This window comes from Cebus imitator, unplaced genomic scaffold (assembly GCF_001604975.1).
Source record: "Cebus imitator isolate Cc_AM_T3 unplaced genomic scaffold, Cebus_imitator-1.0 Scaffold169, whole genome shotgun sequence".
In the NCBI taxonomy this organism is placed as follows: domain Eukaryota; kingdom Metazoa; phylum Chordata; class Mammalia; order Primates; family Cebidae; genus Cebus; species Cebus imitator.
This window is the reverse complement of record NW_016107484.1, coordinates 1,951,256-1,967,923: the sequence shown is the minus strand read 5'-3', so window position 1 is coordinate 1,967,923 and position 16,668 is coordinate 1,951,256. Positions and strand designations below refer to the sequence as shown.

Here is a 16,668-nt window from a genome sequence, read left to right as displayed (position 1 = left end):
TTATTTGCAAATCTTCATCAAATATATTCTTTGTCACTTAACTAGAGGTTGCTATGAGTTCACTGTCTGCTTATCTTGTCTCATCTACTTCCCAGACATAGCCCAATGGAAGGAATAGAATAGATGCCAATAAATGTTTCTTATTGGATTGAACTGAAACCAAACTTTAAATCACTCAGAGTCTTCCCCAGGGACACAGTGATGTCATGTGCCCCTAATGACATGGCTCAGACCACTGACTTATGAATGTCTTTTGTCTGTGCTTCTTAGTTTTATTTAATCTGCCTGCTTCTCCATGACCAGCTATCATTACTCACTGTGTCAGTACTGGGGAAGTGGATGCTGTAGCTTGTTAGGATTGTGAGTAAAACAAGAGCACAGTGTTCTTACCCCAGCCCTTGCTAATGGAGCGATAATTCCTTATTTTCCTGTAGCTGTTTGTTAATCAGAGAGTTTGCACATAGCCTCTCACTTGTCCTTTTGGTAGCTCTTAGCAAACAAGAAAAATAAAGTTTGGAAAGGAGAGAACCTGCTCAATCAAAGTTGCACCATTGGATCATGCCTGATTGGAGTCCAGAATTCCAGCCTCAGGTCTAGACCTGGTGTTTCCTCTGTGCTATGGTATCCACCATCCTTTGCAGAAAGTGACTGTTATGTTCTGTCCTCTCTGTCTCCCAGGTGTCCTTGGTGAATTTTGTCATGGTTATTTAAGGAACCTTGCCTAGAAGTCCCAACTTGCAGTTCCCCATCAACGGGAAGGCTTGGACTCCAAGATGATTATAAAAGAATATCGGATTCCTCTACCGATGACCGTGGAGGAGTACCGCATCGCCCAGCTGTACATGATACAGGTGGGTTGTGGGGGCAAGGGTGGGTATGGGGTGAGGGTGGGTCGCACCAGTGCACAGACACCACATGTGGGTTGGGTGGAGTTGTGGCCTTCACAGTACAGTGCCTGCCCCAGAACTTCCTGGTAAGTGTGAATTGTGCTGGATCCCTGGCCTCCGGGCATGATGCCAGGTGCACAGGGCATACCGTGGGTGTGTGGCACTGTGTCCCGGCACCTACAATGCAAACACGCACCCTTGTGTTCAGCACCATTATATCCCTGGCCCAGATGTTATCCCTGTGTTTCAGTTTGCTTGGGCTGCCATCACTAAATAACACAAACTGGGGGCATAGAGCAACAAGAACATACTTCCTCACAGTTCTGGGGGCCAGAAGTTCCAGATCAAGGCCTGGCAGGTGCAGGCCCTCTAGTGAGGGCCCTCTTCCTGGCTTGCACATGGGCGCCTTCTCCCGGTGTCCTCACGTAGCAGGAGCGAGTGGGCTCTGGTGTCTTCTCTTCTTTTTCTTTTTCTCTTCTGTTTTTTATTTATGTAAATGTATGGGATACAACTGTAATTTTGTTGCATGTACAGATTGCAAAATAGTACTTGTAGGATATCTATCACTCAAATACACTGTACCCATTAAGCAATCCCTCATCTTCCACCCTTTCTCTTCTTCTAAGAACACCAGTCTCATCATGAGGGCCCCACCCATATGATCTCATCTAGACCTGGTTAGACCCCACCCAAAGGCCTCATCTCCAAATACCATCACATTGGGGGTCAGGCTTTCTAGGAGGACACAGACATTCAGTGCATAATACCCCATTCCACAGACAGGAAGGCATGTAAGGCCCAGAGATGTTAAATGACTTGCCCTGGAGCACAGGGCCTGTCTCCTAGCTCCCAGCTCAACACTTTCCTCACCACCCTGACTGCCTGCAGAACAGCAGTGTCAGACTTGTGGCTCATTTACAGATGCACACAGGAGTTTGAGGATGACAGGCTCCTTTAACGAGCTAGAGGCTCTCGCCTAGGTGACATCTCCAGTCTCCCTACTTAATGCCTGATTAACCTGAAACACAATACCCAGCTGCCTCTGGCTGACTCCAGATGGGACCACTGCTCCCACTTGCTGAGGTCCCGGCTGCAGTTCTTTCTACATAGAGGTTCCATCCCAGCTCTCCTTCTGGCTTCTTGTCCACCCTTAGTGCCTGGCATGGCCTAGCCTGGCACTGGAAAGCTCTCCTCCAGACTGAGAGTCTCTGGGCCTACTATACTGACTATGAACCTGCTGTTGGCCTGGCTCTGGCTCCTTTGGGCATATCAGTGCCTCCAGTCCCTGCAACCCGGTAGGGCTCCTCCAGCTTCTTGCTGTACAGCCCCTTAATCACAGCATCAGACTGAGTTATTGGTGTGGGGGAGAGGCTTTGGCAGGCAGGGCCTCCACCTCCCATCTCTGGGTTTGCCTCTTAGGCTCCCACCTTCCACCCAGGTCAGGGGAGGAGCTCCCAGCAGAGCCTGCAGTCCCAGCTGCCTTCTAGGAGGAGCTTGAGGGAGCTGCAAGGGTTTGTCCAGGTTCCCCTACATGGGAGTCTTGACTGGGAAGAGAACAGAATGTGAACCCAGCCTCTCAGGGGGGCTGTTTGCTCTGAGCTGCTTTAGAAGGGCCACTCAATTCCCTCTTGAACCACTTACCCCATAATTATTTCTGGAGAGTGGAGAGAGAGGAAGAGGTTTAAATCAGCCCCCCACATCTCTGAGCACTCTGGAAATAGCTCAGCCTGTTCGAGGATCAGGCTGATCTGCCAATAGTGCTGTTGTTTTACTGCTTCTCAGTTCCCACCCAAGTCAGGGTGGACCCAGACCGCGGCAGCCCCTTAGCCTTCAGCTCCACCTGGCCCCCCGGTGGGCCGTCAAGATCAGGAGGACTGACCTCCAGCCCCTAGAAGATCCCAGAGCTGTTCTGGAGCATAGAATTACCTCTGGGCTCTTCAAAACACCTGTCACTCTAGGTTTGTTTTGTTTTGTTTTTTTGAGACAGAGTCTCGCTCTGATGCCAGGTTAGAGTTCAGTGGTGCAATCTTGGCTACTGCAACCTCCACCTCCTGGGTTCAAGGGATTTGCATGCCTCAGCCTCCCAAGTAGCTGTGATTACAGCCACATGCCACCACACCATCTAATTTTTGTATTTTTAGTAGAGATTGGCTTTTACGTTGTTGGCCAGGATGGTCTCAATCTCCTGACCTTGTGATCCATCCGTCTCAGCCTCCCAAAGTGCTGGGATTACAGGTGTGAACCACTGTGCCCGATTACAACAGGGTTTTTTTGAACACCTATCCTTATGCCTCCAGTGAATGTAATTGTTAAGCATCATATAGTCCTGTTAGATGCTCAGACCTTCCTGCATCTGTGCAGCCAGGCTCCGTTCATTTAGCCAACACATGCAGTGTCTTTTAAGAAGCTCCATTGACTAGGATTGTGGCAAGATGACAGTGTCTCCCACCTTATAGATCATGAGCATTAGCACTCTCAGGGCCCTTTTGGAGAGCCTGTTGGATGGATGGGCATCCCTCCCAGCCAGGCAGAGCCACTCTGGCCTCTAAGGGCTGGCTGGAGTCACTGCTCTTTCTCTGAGCTTCCAGAGCCTTTCCTTGTGCACCCATGGGTGAGCAAGCATGTGTGCATGTGTCTGCTTTCCTATTAAAAAAGAAAGGTGAAAGAAGCCAGGCATTGCTGGGAGAGGTGGTTCTGTGACAGGCATTAGCATGCTTGGAGGGGAGGTTGGGGGTGAGGTTGTTGGCATTCCTGCTCAGGTTGGCTGGCTGGGCAGCTTCCCTCGGGGCAGTCCTCAAGGCTGGGGGTGTGGGATAGACAGCTTGGTGATGGGCAGGGGGTCTGCTGCACATCCCAGGTGCTAGTGCCCTACACCTGTGTCCTCTGTCTTTGTGGTATGTGCTGTCTCTGGTCTGAGAACTAATTGCTGTGTCTGAGGTACTGCTGCCCTCGTGTTATTACCAGGAACCCCATAGGTTCCTGCTCGAGCTACTGACTGGGAGTTTCCCATGTACTTAAGGCTGCTGGCCAGCCCCACTCCAGCTGGGTCTTGGACAGATGGATGCATGGCTGGGTTCTGGCTGCCATAGCCCCCAGTCCTGGCTCCAAGAAAACGAGCTCCAACATATTGACAGGCCCATGGGTTATGTGCCCTCTGAGGGGCAAGGCGCTGGCCTGCCCCATGTCTGCATGGACAGGGCTCAGGCTGTTAGCTCTCTATAGTATTTAGAAGAAATTCTTTTGGGAGTAGGGGCTTTGGGCTTACTTGACTGGGTGTTGTCTTGTTTTGCTTTTATTGAGGTGAAATTCATGTAACATAAACAGCCATTTTTAAGTGAACAATTCAGTGGCATTTAGTATACTCACAATGTTGTGCAACCACCAACTTTAGTTCCAAAACATTTTCATCATCCAAGAAAGAGACCCCATATCCATTAAACAGTCACTCCCAATTCCCCCTCCCCACCCCTTGGCAATCACTAATGTACTACCTGTCTCCCTGGGTTTGCCTGTTCTGGACATTTCATATGCATGGAATAATTCACTGTGTTGCTCTTTGTGTCTGGTTTCTTTCACTCAGCATCATGTTGTTGGGGTTCATCCATGTTATAGCACGTGTCAGTGCCTCATTACATTTTATGGCTGAATCATATCCCATTGTATGAACAGACTGCATTTTGCTTATCCATTCATCCATTTATGGGCATTTTGATTTGACATTGGTATACAAGTATCTGTTTTCAGTTCTTCTGGGTCTGCACCTAGGAAAGTAATTGCTGGGTCCCATGGTGACGCTATGCTTGATGTCTAGAGGAACCACCAGACTGTTTTCCACAGTGGCTGCACCATTTTACATTCCTACCAGGAATGTGTGAAGCTTCCAGTTCTCCACATCCTCACCAGCACTTATTGTCCTCTTTTTAAATAAGTGCTACCCTAGTGGGTGTGTTTTGAAGCAAGAAGAGTCCCTAGGTGAGTCCCAAGGGTCCTTTTGCCTGTCTTTCAAACCAGCCCACATGTTGCTCCGAGGATTTTCTCATCTCCACAGGAAGTATGAGTGATTTCTTTCACTGAATCCTCACAGCTTCCTGTTGGTCCCACACCTGGGCACCTAGTGCCTTCTACCTCTCTGTGCTGTAGGACAGTGAGTGTCTGAGGGCAAGGTTTAGGTTTGTTAGTAGAGACAAGGTTTCACTGTGTTAGCCAGGCTGGTCTCAAACTCCTGACCTCAGGTAATCCACCTACTGTGGCCTCCCAAACTGCTGGGATTATAGGCATGAGCCACTGCACCTGCCCTTTCTCTTGGTTGCTCTTGATGCCAGCATAGCCCCTTTCTCTGAGATTGCGTTTCCTTGTGGGTAAACCCCAGGCTCTGCCCAGGCACCCAAGAGCCATCTCCCAACCTTACCGCATGGCCCACAATGGCAGGAAGGCTGGGGAGGTAAAGGCATCTCAGTCAGTTGTAAGTGGAGGGGTCATGACTTACGGGTTTATAGCCAGGGACCCAAAGTGGAAGGCTGCAAGCCTTGGCTAGGGAGTGATCTTCTGCCAAGCAACCGTGGAATTGAGAGATGTGATCTGTTGGAGATAGTGTTGACTTTTAGGGCCAGAATAACCCAGTTTGAGTCCCAGCTCTGTCCTTGGTGAGCTGGCAATTGGAAACTGCTCTCCACACCGCAGTTTCTTTGTTTTAAGATGGAGGCTGGAGTCACCCAGGCTGAAGTGCAGTGGCATGATCTTGGCTCACTGCAGCCTTTACTTCCCAGGTTCAGGTGATCCTCCTGCCTTAGCCTCTCAAGTAGCTTGGATGACAGGCATGTGTCACCATGCCTGGCTAATTTTTGTATTTTTAGTAGAGACGGGGTTTCGCCACGTTGGCCAGGCTGGTCTTGAACTCCTGACTTCAGTGATCCACTCACCTTCAGTGAACTCCCAAAGTGCTGGGAATACAGGCATGAGCCACTGCACTGGGCCAGTTTCTTTATCTGTAACCTAAGTTAGGCTCTCAGAGAGCACAGTTTCCCATTTAACATATGAGAAATTAAGGCCCACAGACCCAGAGTTGGAGCTCAGATCTCCAGGCTCCTAGGTGGCTTCTTTGGGACCCCTAGTAGGCCAAAGGAGGCTGCTGCCAATCTCAGAGGTGAGGGCACCCTGGCAGGCGGAGACGACCAGGAGATGCCAGTATCTAGATTAGGGAGGAGGCAACATTGGGAGGGATCTTCCTTCTCACCCCCAGCCTGTGCTATGGCTCCCAGGCCTGGAGGCAGAGTAGGTGAGCAGGAGGGCCGAAGTTCAGGCCTCCCTGACCTGGGGACCCCAGGCACTGCCTGTGCCCTTCCTGTCACCAAGACCCTTACTCTTAGCCCGATTTCCATCTCCAGAGTTCCTGGCCCTCACGCAGGGCTGGTGAGAGTGCCCCTCCTCCAGGCAGCTTCCTCTGCCCCTCTGGGTCCTGAGGGCACTTGCTTTTCCCAACCCCACCTGCCCATCTGCCCCCGCTCTGGTTTTTTTCTAACCCACAGTTCCTGGGGCTCTTGTCACCATGGGGTGATGGACTCAAAAGTGTGAACATAAGTCAGAATCACCAGCTGCGCCTTTACTTGTGTACAGCTTATTGTATGTCAGTCATACCTCAATAACGCTGCTAAAAGGTAAGTTAAAGTCACCAGACTTTCCTGTGCCTTGCCTATGCCAAAGGCCAAGTAGCAGAGGGGGGTGAAAGTTCTTCCCTTTCTCTGTGGAGATAGATTTCACATACGTTTTGACACAGGCTCAAGGGCACAGTCTGCACTGGCCTCCTGAGATGGATAGGCCTTCAAGAAGGCTGCCTTGTTTTTGTGGAAAGAATAAGAAGAAGACCTTAGTTCATTGTTTCCTGCTTGTGCTGCTTGCCGGCTAGTGGCAGCTAGGAACAGGTCTTCCTCTGTGAGAGCTGTCCCACTGTGAAAGTTGTGAAAAAGATGGGCTAGACTTGTGCATCAGAGTGCCTGGTGCCCTGTTTGAGTGGCACTCAGTAGACACCGTGTTAAAGGTTAGAAAACAAAATCACCTGCCTGGGTGGGAGAGGGCCGTCCATCCAAAGTGTTCAGCGAACTTGTGCCACCAAAGGGGTGGCTAGAGGTGGCCTGGCCAGGACCCTGGACAGTTCTGGGAGCAGCTACTTTCAGGGGCTTTTTGGTATTGGTCTTTCTTTGCATCCTCCCCCAACTCCTTCATCAGTCCCTGGGGAACCAGGCCTGTCTCTGTTGTCCTATTGCCACCATCTCTGAAAATGGCACTGCAGCACTGTTTAGGGGAATGGTAGGCAGGGACAAGGGGATGGCTCTTCGTGTGGGCAGACATCAGAGTAATTTGAGAAGAGCTCTCTCCTAAGTGGCATGACTGAGCTGCAGCTATGCCAGGAGATGCCTGCTCCCTCTCTGATGCCATCACTGGTTGGGAGCCAGAGATCAGCTTGGGGAGAACTGGCTGCCCTTGGTGATGCCAGCTCTGAAGTTCCTGGTGACAGTTGGAACTAGAATCCATTTCTTCATTCAACCAATATTTGGTAGTTCACAGAAACACCAAAGTGCTGTACAAGGGGTCCCAGTCTGGGTCCCAGTAGCTCTGCCACTAACTGCAGCCCTTACACCTCTCCACAGCCCACTGGATCAGTGTCCAGCAAGTGATCAGAACCTGCTTTAATTCTCGCAATAACCTGAAAGTTGGTGATACTTATCCCCATCATGAATGGTACTCATCCCTACTTATCCCCATCCCCAGATGACAGCTTGAGGCTCAGAGATGTTAAGGAACTTGCCCAAGGGTGCACAGCTGGCCTGATGATACCAGTCTGCTCAGAGATGTGATGTGTTACCTTTTCCACGTTGCTTGGAGTGGAGCACCTAGTCCACCCCTTCTCTGAAGTACCAGCTATTATAGGTTACATGCTCTCCACCCTGTCTGACTCTGAAGCCAGTGCTCTGCCTTTCACAGCTCTGCCTTCCAGTGCTCAGATACTCAGAACTATACATAGCACAGTGTCACCTGTGGGCAGCAAGGTCAGGGGTGCTGGGGTCAGCATGAAGAGTCGCCATACACTGGGGAAAGTACTGGTGACTGAAGATGTATGTGGCCAAGAGCTGGGTGGAAGGTGGTGAGGACCTCACCTGCCCCACCAAGAGGTGAGGGACAGGTTGGGGGGCCATCATGGTGTAGTGCACTTGTTTCTCCAGCTGGCAGGCTGAAGCTCACTCACAGTAGGCTATTGTGGGCACTCACCTGACTGGTGACCTGTGTCCCCGCCCCCAGGATCTGCATCTGCCTGCAATCTCAGAATGTGACCTTATTTTGAAATAAGGTTTCTGAAGATGTAATTTGTTAAGGATCTTGAAATTAGATCATTCTGGATTTAGAGTGGGCCCTGAATGAATAATTATTGTCCCTATAAGAAAAGGAAAGGATAGAGACACAGGAAAGATGAAGCACAGATTGGAGAGACGCAGTATGGGCCAAGGAGCACCAGGAGCCAGCAGCAGCTGAAGGAAACAGGAGGCATCCTCCCTAGAGCCCGCACAGGATGCTGCTGGGTGAGCACGCTGTCCTGGGAAAGGTGTGAGGTCTGCCTGAGTGGGCAGGGGCTTCTGCGCAGCCACCCAGCAAGGCCAGGGTGAAAGGGATCCTGCTGGCCCCTGTCCTGGCTCCACCCTTGACTGCTGGCAGGTGGGGCACCAGGCCTCCGCCCTCAGAGACTCCTGCAGGCAGCTCTGGACCCCTGCCCTGCACACCTTCTCACTGAGCGTACTGGCATCCCAGGTGCTGCCATAACAAAGAACTACCTGGTGCTGCCATAACAAAGAACCATAAACTGCGTAGCCTGAAATACCAGAAATTTATTCTTTCACAGTTCTGGAGGCCAGAAACCGGAGAGGCAAGTGTCCACAGGGCTGCATTTCCTCCAAAGTTTCTACGGGTAGACCTTCCCTTGTCTCTTCCAGCTTCTGGTGGTTCCAGGCATTCCTTAGCTTGTGGCCATACCACTCCAATTACATCGTCAAAGACCCTATTTCCAAATAAGGTCACATTCAGAGCGCCTGGTAGGGACATTCCACCCATTACATGAGGGTTTGGGCAGATAGGTAGCCCTGTCTGCATTTGTAGTTTGGAAATTGAGACCAGAGAAAGTTACTTGTCCAGGAGGAGAGGGAGTTGGTCGCAGAGTTGGGACTAGAATGCATTGGTTCGGTAAGAATTTACAGAGCACTTACTTTATGCTGAGATCTTTTCTTGGAGGCACCTCAGTGCTGTGGGCTGAGCAGGCTCTGGAATGACACAGATCTGAATTCAAGGCCTGGCTCTGCCATTTAGTAACTGTGTGATCTTGGTCAAGTGTGCACCTCTCATAGCCTTGATCATCTCATCTGTGACTTGTGGGTGATAATACTAATACACGTTTCCCAAGGGGATGTTGCAGTAACTAAAGGAGAACATACATGCAAAGCACTGAGCATAGCCGCAAATAAATGAAGCTTCTGGAAGAGGTGGGAGCTTAGAGCATCCAGGAAGTGCTTGCTGTTTTCACTATGAATCTTGTCCACAGTCCAGGAGCTCTTTTAAAGAGAGATGGCACATGGCTGCCCTGACCTCACCTATGGCCTCACCCAGAGTCTTGCCTTTTTTTTTTTTTTTTTTTTTTTCCCTTTTTTTTTTTTTTTTTTTTTTTTTTTTTTTTTGGAAGGGGACTCAGTCACTCTGGGTCATGGAGATATAGCACATGTTCTTGCCTTAGAGAAGCTTGTTCCCAGGGCTGAGGCAATGCCTATGTATGCACATGCATCTGTGGGCATAGATGTGCATCTGTGGGCATAGATGTGCGCACGCACGAGCGCGCGCACACACACACACACACACACACACACACACACACACACACACGCCTGCTGTTCAAGAAGCTGACTGAGGATGCCCTTGGCTAACCCGTCATGTCACCATGGAAACAGACCTTCGGCTTAAAGTCATCAGTGCCTCAAACATGAGATTTCCTGCATAAGCAGACAGCTGTGCTTTTAGACACTGGGAGGGACATTCGTGGCAGAGAGATGCTTAGAGGTGACCCATCTCTCTCTCTCATAGTGCCACCAAGGCTGTTTACTGTTTGCCACATTTGATTTATTTTAAATCTTAGTGAGTACAAGAGGCAAGATTGGTTTCTGTTTGTTTTGTTTTCTAACAGCTTTATTGAGATATAAGTCACACACCACATGACTCATCCATTTAAAGTGCACAGTTTGGTGGTTTTTAGCCTATACAGAGTTGTACAACCGTCACCACAATCAATTTTAGAACATTTCTATTACCCCAAAAAAGAAATCACTCTCTATTTTCACCTCAGCCCCCGGCAACCAATAATCTGCTTTCTGTCTCTATAGATTCCCCTATTCTTGGCATTTTATATAAATGGAATCATATAATATGTGTCCTTTTATGTCTGACTTCTTTCATTTAGTATAGTTTTTCCAGGGTTTATCTCTGTTGTATCATGTGCCAGCGCTCTATTACTTTTTATGGCCAAACAATATCCCATTCCATGGTAGACCATAGTTTGTTTACCCATTCATCTGTTGGTGGACACTTAGGCTGTTTCCACTTTTTGGTTACAGTGAATAATTCTGCCATAAATATTCACGTATGAGTTTTTGTGTAGACATATGTTTTCCTTTTCTTGGATATCTACCTAGAGTGGAATCACTGGGTCATATGGCAACTCTATGTTTAACTTTTTGAGGAACTGCCAAACTGTTTGCCACAGCAGCTGCACCATTTTACATTCCCACCATCAATGTATGAGGGTTCCAATTTCTCCACACCCTTAACACTTTCTGCTGTGTGTCTTTTTAACCATCCCAGGGAGTATGAAGTTTCCCCATGTATACCACAAGTAAGTCATCTTGAGAAAGTCTTTGTAAGTGTCCTCCTGATTTCATTCTTTGCCTTCTCTAGAGATGGCTCTGGTCACCAGCACCTTCTGCTCCACCCAAAGAGCCCTGAATCCATGGGCTTTGGCCACTGCACACACACATGTGCCACATGTATGTGTACACATGCATGAGATGTTGCAGGATCATGCTCCCATTATATCATGCTCACCTGAGCACATACAATGACATCCTGAGGGACAGCTTCAGTAAGCCCAGTAAAGGAGACATAGCCCTCAGTCCCCTGAGCCATACACCAAGCCCAGGATATACATTTCTACCCTGGGGTCAAGCTCTTTGGCAGTAAGGGCCACTTCCAGCTGTCCCCTCCCTCCGGTGAGCTGGCCCCAGCCCAGCCTATGCTTTGAGCTGCCTACTTCACTCAGCTGTACAGTAAACTCCATATCTGGGCTAATGGGTAGGAGAAGGTGCTGGCCCAGCCAGCAGACAGAGTCATACCACTATGGCAGGTAGCTGGGAGGGCAAGCAGAGCAGAGCCCGACTTGCTTGATCCTGGTGGGGCTCTGGGGAGAGAGGCTTGGGCGGGGCCCTGGGGGAAGAGGCAGGGCACATCAGATCCCTGAATGTAGATGTGGCATCTGGCCAGCACTCCTCCTTCAGGAACAGACCTCCCCCTCCCCTCAGTTCCTGCCAGACCAGCCACCCACCGTGCCTGGCCCCTACTAGGTGGGTGGGGAGAGGGTCTGATGCACATGCTGATTTCTGCAGTTTAGTGCAATCTGTGGCTGCTTCTCTGTCTCTGTACTACCACAGTCACTCATGACTGAACTGTCATCTTGGGTGAGTTGCCTCCAGTACTCTGTGCCTCAGTTTCCTCACCTGTGGAATGGGAGCATGATCCTGCAACATCTCAGGGCTCTGAGGTGCAGAGGAGATCAGGCGGGTGCAAAGGCAAGCTGTAAACTGAGACAGGGTCAGGAAATCTCCTGCTTGGGGCTGTCATTCATGCTCTTCGCCTCCCCTTGTAGCCTTCTCTTCCAGGAAGCCCTCTCTCCCCGCCTGCATTGGTTCCCAATAATGACAGTTGAGCAGTTGTGGCTGCTATCTAAATCTTAGCCCCAGTGTGCACCAGGAGTGCCAGTGTCTGATGCTCTGCGGGTCTTCCGAATGGGCCTGGTGCCTATAGCTACAGAAAGGGCCATCCTCCCCAGCTGCATCCTGCTCAGAGGCATAGTTGGGACCCGGCTGCATTCCTCTGCCCTGTCCTTGTAGCCCAAGTGCTGACATCAGTGGCTGATCCAGGACCAGAAAATGAGGCCCAGCAGAGAGCCATGCTGCTTGGCCCTTCCTCACCGCCCTTCCCAGCACCTCTTGGCCATACCAGAAGCCTCTGAGCACTGGGAATGAAAGTTTTTCCAGGCCTTGTTCTTCACTCCATCCTTCAGGGGAATTTTGAAGACATGGAGACAACTGGCTTTGGAGCCAGGGCAGTTCCTCTGTCACTCTTCCTTCTGGTATAAAGCCAGGGCATGGAGTCATGGAATGATGTTCCCTGTTGCTGAGTATACGTGCATCCTGAGCTCATCCTATGTATGTCAGCTACACGTGCCCGCATCTAATTTTCTCAATAACCCAGCCGGTACTATTGCTTCTCCTCCTCTTACAGATGGGGAGATGATGACATAGAAAGATTAATTTGTCAGAGACCACACAGAAAGAAACAGAGGAGGGTTTGCACCAAGACATTTGAACCCCAGAAGCTGTGCTCTGAGCCCTCATGTTCTGTCACTTCCCTGAGAGGGAGCCCCTCTTGGACCCTGATAGCTGAAGGGAAACCCCATGCCCCACACTCTCAGGGAAGGGCAGCTTGCTGTTCAGGGGAACAGTCATGGTCCTCACCTGATACTGCAGTGGGGCTTGATTTAGAAACTGATTCCCTGGCTATGCACAGTAGCTTACTCCTGTAATCCCAGCATTTTGAGAGACCAAGGCACTCTACAAAAAAATAAAAATAAAAAAAATTGGCCAGATGTGGTGGTGCACCCTGCAGTCCCAGCTGCTCCAGAGTCTGAGGCAGAAGGATTGCTTGAGCGTGGGGGTCAAGGCTGCAGTGAGCCTGATCATGCTATTGCACTTCAGCCTGGGTGACAGAGTGAGACCCTATCTTAAAAAAAAAAAAAAGAAAGAAAGAAACTGAGATTTTCAGCAGGTGAGCCTTCAGTAAACAGGGCCAAGACCCCTGCGGCCAGATGTTAAAGGTGTGGCTCCCTTTTGTCTGGACCCTGTGGCCTTTACCCAGTTTGAGCACAGGACAGGTCGGGGCACAGGGTAAGGAGCAAATCTCAGCCCATGGCCAGGGTGGGTGGCTGCTCAGGGGCATGGAGCCTCTGTCCCACCATGGTGAGCAGGACGGGGCTGAGTCATTGGTGTGTGGAGTATGCCTGGGCTCACTAACCACTTTTTTTTCTTTTCTTATTTTTTTTTTATGAGATAGAGTTTCACTTTGTCGCTCATACTGGAGTAAAATGGTGCAATCTCGGCTCACTGCAACCTCTGCCTCCTGGGTTCAAGTGATTCTCCTGTCTCAGCCTCCCAAGTAGCTGTGATTACAGGCATGCACCACCATGCCTGGCGATACATATTTTTTTTAAGTAGAGACAGGGTTTCACCATGTTGGCCAAGCTGATCTCGAATTCCTGACCTCAGGTGATACGCCCGACTCAACCTCCCAAAGTGCTAGGATTACAGGTGTGAGCCACCACACTCGGTCTGCTGACCACTTTCAACTGCATCCCAGCCTCTCCCTTCTCCCCTTCACCCTCAGCTACCAAGATTTCATGTTCAGAAAGCCACTAAGTACCTGGCCTACCTGCTGAGCATAGAGGCATCTCCTCCTCTTCACAGAGCTGGAGGCCTCACCTCCTATCTAAACCCAGGAAAGAACACCCCTGGGGGCAGCTGCCCATGCCAGGAGATCACCCATTCTCCATACACGTACCAGGACCCTCTTCCTGGAACCCAGATTAGATTGTGCCCCTCTCCTGCTTAAACCCTTTCCTTCCCTTAGCATCAAAGCTGTGATCCTTTTATGGCCAGGCATGGTGGCTCACGCCAGTAATCCCAGCACTTTGAGAGGCTTAGGCAGGAGGATCACTTAAGGTTAGGAGTTTGAGACCAGCCTAGCCAACATAGTGAAACCCCATCTCTACTAAAAATACAAAAATTAGCTGGGCATGGTGGCGCATGTCCAATCCCGCTGTTCAGGAGGCTGAGGTGGGAGAATCTCTTGAACCTGGGAGGCGGAGGTTGCAGTGAGCTGAGATCATACCACTGCACTCCAGCCTGGGCAACAGGGCCAGACTCTGTCTCATCTGTCTCAAAACAAACAAACAAACAAATAGAAACAAACAAAAGAGAACCTTCTGTGATCTGGCTTCTGCCTGGCTCCCAGGCCCTTCCACTTCCTGCCTCACAGCCTACACCCCAGCAACTGAGTCCACGTGCTCCCAGGCCCACCTCCGGACACACCTTTAGCTCTGTCACCTGCCTCCCTACCCAGCATATCTGTCCTGTCCACACCTGCCTGGTGAGTGCCTCCCCACCTCCCAGCTCCCTTAGAGGTCACTTTACCTGACCCCCCCAAGGCTGAATGAAGGCCTCCCCTCATGTCTTCTAATGCCTCATCACATGATGGTCGTTCTTTTTGGGATATGTCTTCTGCATGCCCTAAGCCTGGGGCAGGGATGATATTCTGAAAGGAGACCAGCCTGGACAATGACATCTCTTCCTTCTACTTTCTGTGAACTCCTCTGGGTGAGGCCTCCACAGGCCCTCCACTGGGTGGAGGATTTTGCTCTCTGGGGTGATTTCAGCTTTAAATATTTGGCTAATGGGGTTTGCGGCTGTCCTGCAAGGAGAGAGGAGCCCTTGCTCATTCTCAGAGACCCTGCTGCCTGGCAAGAGTTGGCTCGTAGTGGCGTGCCAGAGCTTTGTCATGGAGATGGCTCTGAGTGGCAGGGCCCTCACTGGCCTGGCATTCTGAAGGTGGGGTGCTCTAAGCAGCCTGCAGACTTTTATTTCCCGGTTTCATTCCTAATTCATGCTCACACCTGTAATGCCAAAGCTTTGGGAGCCTGAGGCAGGAGGATTACTTGAGGCCAAGAGTTTGAGACAAGCCTGGGCAGCATAGTGAGACTCCAGTCTCTACAAAAAAAAAGTTTTTTAGTTAGTCAGGTATGGCCGGGCATGGTGGCTCACACCTGTAATTCCAGCACTTTGGGAGGCTGAGGCAGGCAGATCACTGGGGTCAGGAGTTTCAGACCAGCCTGGCCAAAACATGACAAAACCCTATCTTTACTAACAATACAAAAATTAGCCAGGCATGGTGGTGCATGCCTGTAATCCCAGCTACTTGGGAGTTCTGTGGCAGGAGAATCAGTTGTGCCTGAGAGGCAGAGGTTGCAGTGAGCCTAGATTGTGCCACTGCGCTCCAGCCTGGGTAGCAGAGTGAGACTCCACCCCCCTCCCCCTAAAAAAAAGAAAAGAAAAAAAAAATTAACCAGGGTGATGGCATGCTCCTGTAGTCCCAGCTACTCAGGTGGTTGAGTGGGAGGATCACTGGAGCCCAAGAGTTCAAGGTTACAACAAGCTATGATCATGCCAGTACAAGAAAGAAAAGAATAGGAAAGGAAAGTGGAAAGGAGAAAGGGAGGAAAAAGGAAAGGAAAGGAAAGGAAAAGAATAAAGGGACAAAGGGAGAGAGAAAGAGAAAGAAAGAGAAAAAGAGAAAGAGGAAGGAAGGAAGGAAAAGGAAAGGAAAGAGGGAGGGAGGGAAGGAAGGAAGGAGAAAAGGAAAGAGGGAGGGAGGGAAGGAGGGAGGGAGGGAGAAGACAGGTGGGGAAGGGAGAGGAGGGAGGGAGGGGGGAAGGAGGGAGGGAAGGGGGAACGGATCGCCCATGCCCATTAACAGTCACTCCTCATTTTCCTCATGTCCCCCAGCAGCAAATGTCTTCTCCCATTTGGTAGGTTGTCTTTTTCTCCATAGTATACACTGAAGTTTTTAATTTTGATTAAGTCCAGTTCATCTATTTTTTCTTTTGTTTCTTGTGCTTTTAGTGTCATATTTAAGAAAGCATTGCCAAATCCAAGGTCGTGAAGATGACCTTGTTTGCCCCAGTTTTCTTCTGTTTTATCATTTTGTGATTTTATTTCTTTTTTTAAACTACCATTTCTCAAGCATCTTATAGTTTTAGTTCTTACATGTAAATCTTTGATTCATTTTTAGTTTTTGTATGTGCTGTGAGATAGAGTCCAGCTTCATTCTTTTACATGTTGTTATTCAGTTGTCCCAGCATCATTTGTTAAAGACTATTATTTCCACACTGGATGGTCTTGGCACCCTTCTTAAAAATTAATTTACCATAAATATATGGTTTATTTCTAGACTCTCAATTATATTCTGTCTGTCTGTTCACCCATCTATCTTATGCCAGTGCTATACTTTTTTGATTCCTGTAGTTTTGTAGTAAGTTTTGATATAGGAAAATATAAGTCCTCCAACTTGGCTTTGCTGAAGATTGTTTTGACTCTTCGGGGTCCCCTGCAATTCCATATGAATTTTAGGATTAGCAGTTCCATTTCTACCAAAAACACTACTGGGATTTTGATAAAGATCACATTATATCTGCAGGTTATTTGGGGCCGTGTTGCCATCTTAACAATATTAAATCATCCAAATCTTAATCCCAGCACTTTGGGAGGCCGAGGCGGGTGGATCACGAGGTCAAGAGATCGAGACCATCTGGGTCAACATGGTGAAACCCCGTCTCTACTAAAAATAGAAAAATTCAGCTGGGCATGGTGGC

General features: G+C 49.6%; 1 protein-coding gene across 18 annotated transcripts in view; it reads left to right on the top strand.

Annotated features, from left to right (window-relative positions):
• Nucleotides 1-16,668, top strand: part of PITPNM2 (phosphatidylinositol transfer protein membrane associated 2) — a 166,454-nt gene that overhangs the window by 117,707 nt on the left and 32,079 nt on the right. For all 18 annotated transcript variants that reach the window (XM_017544370.2, XM_037744241.1, XM_037744242.1 and 15 more), the window contains one exon: nucleotides 679-851. In XM_017544370.2, coding sequence (XP_017399859.1) covers nucleotides 774-851 — 78 coding nt within the window. In that variant the 5' untranslated portion in view covers nucleotides 679-773. The remainder of the gene's footprint in view (nucleotides 1-678; nucleotides 852-16,668) is intronic.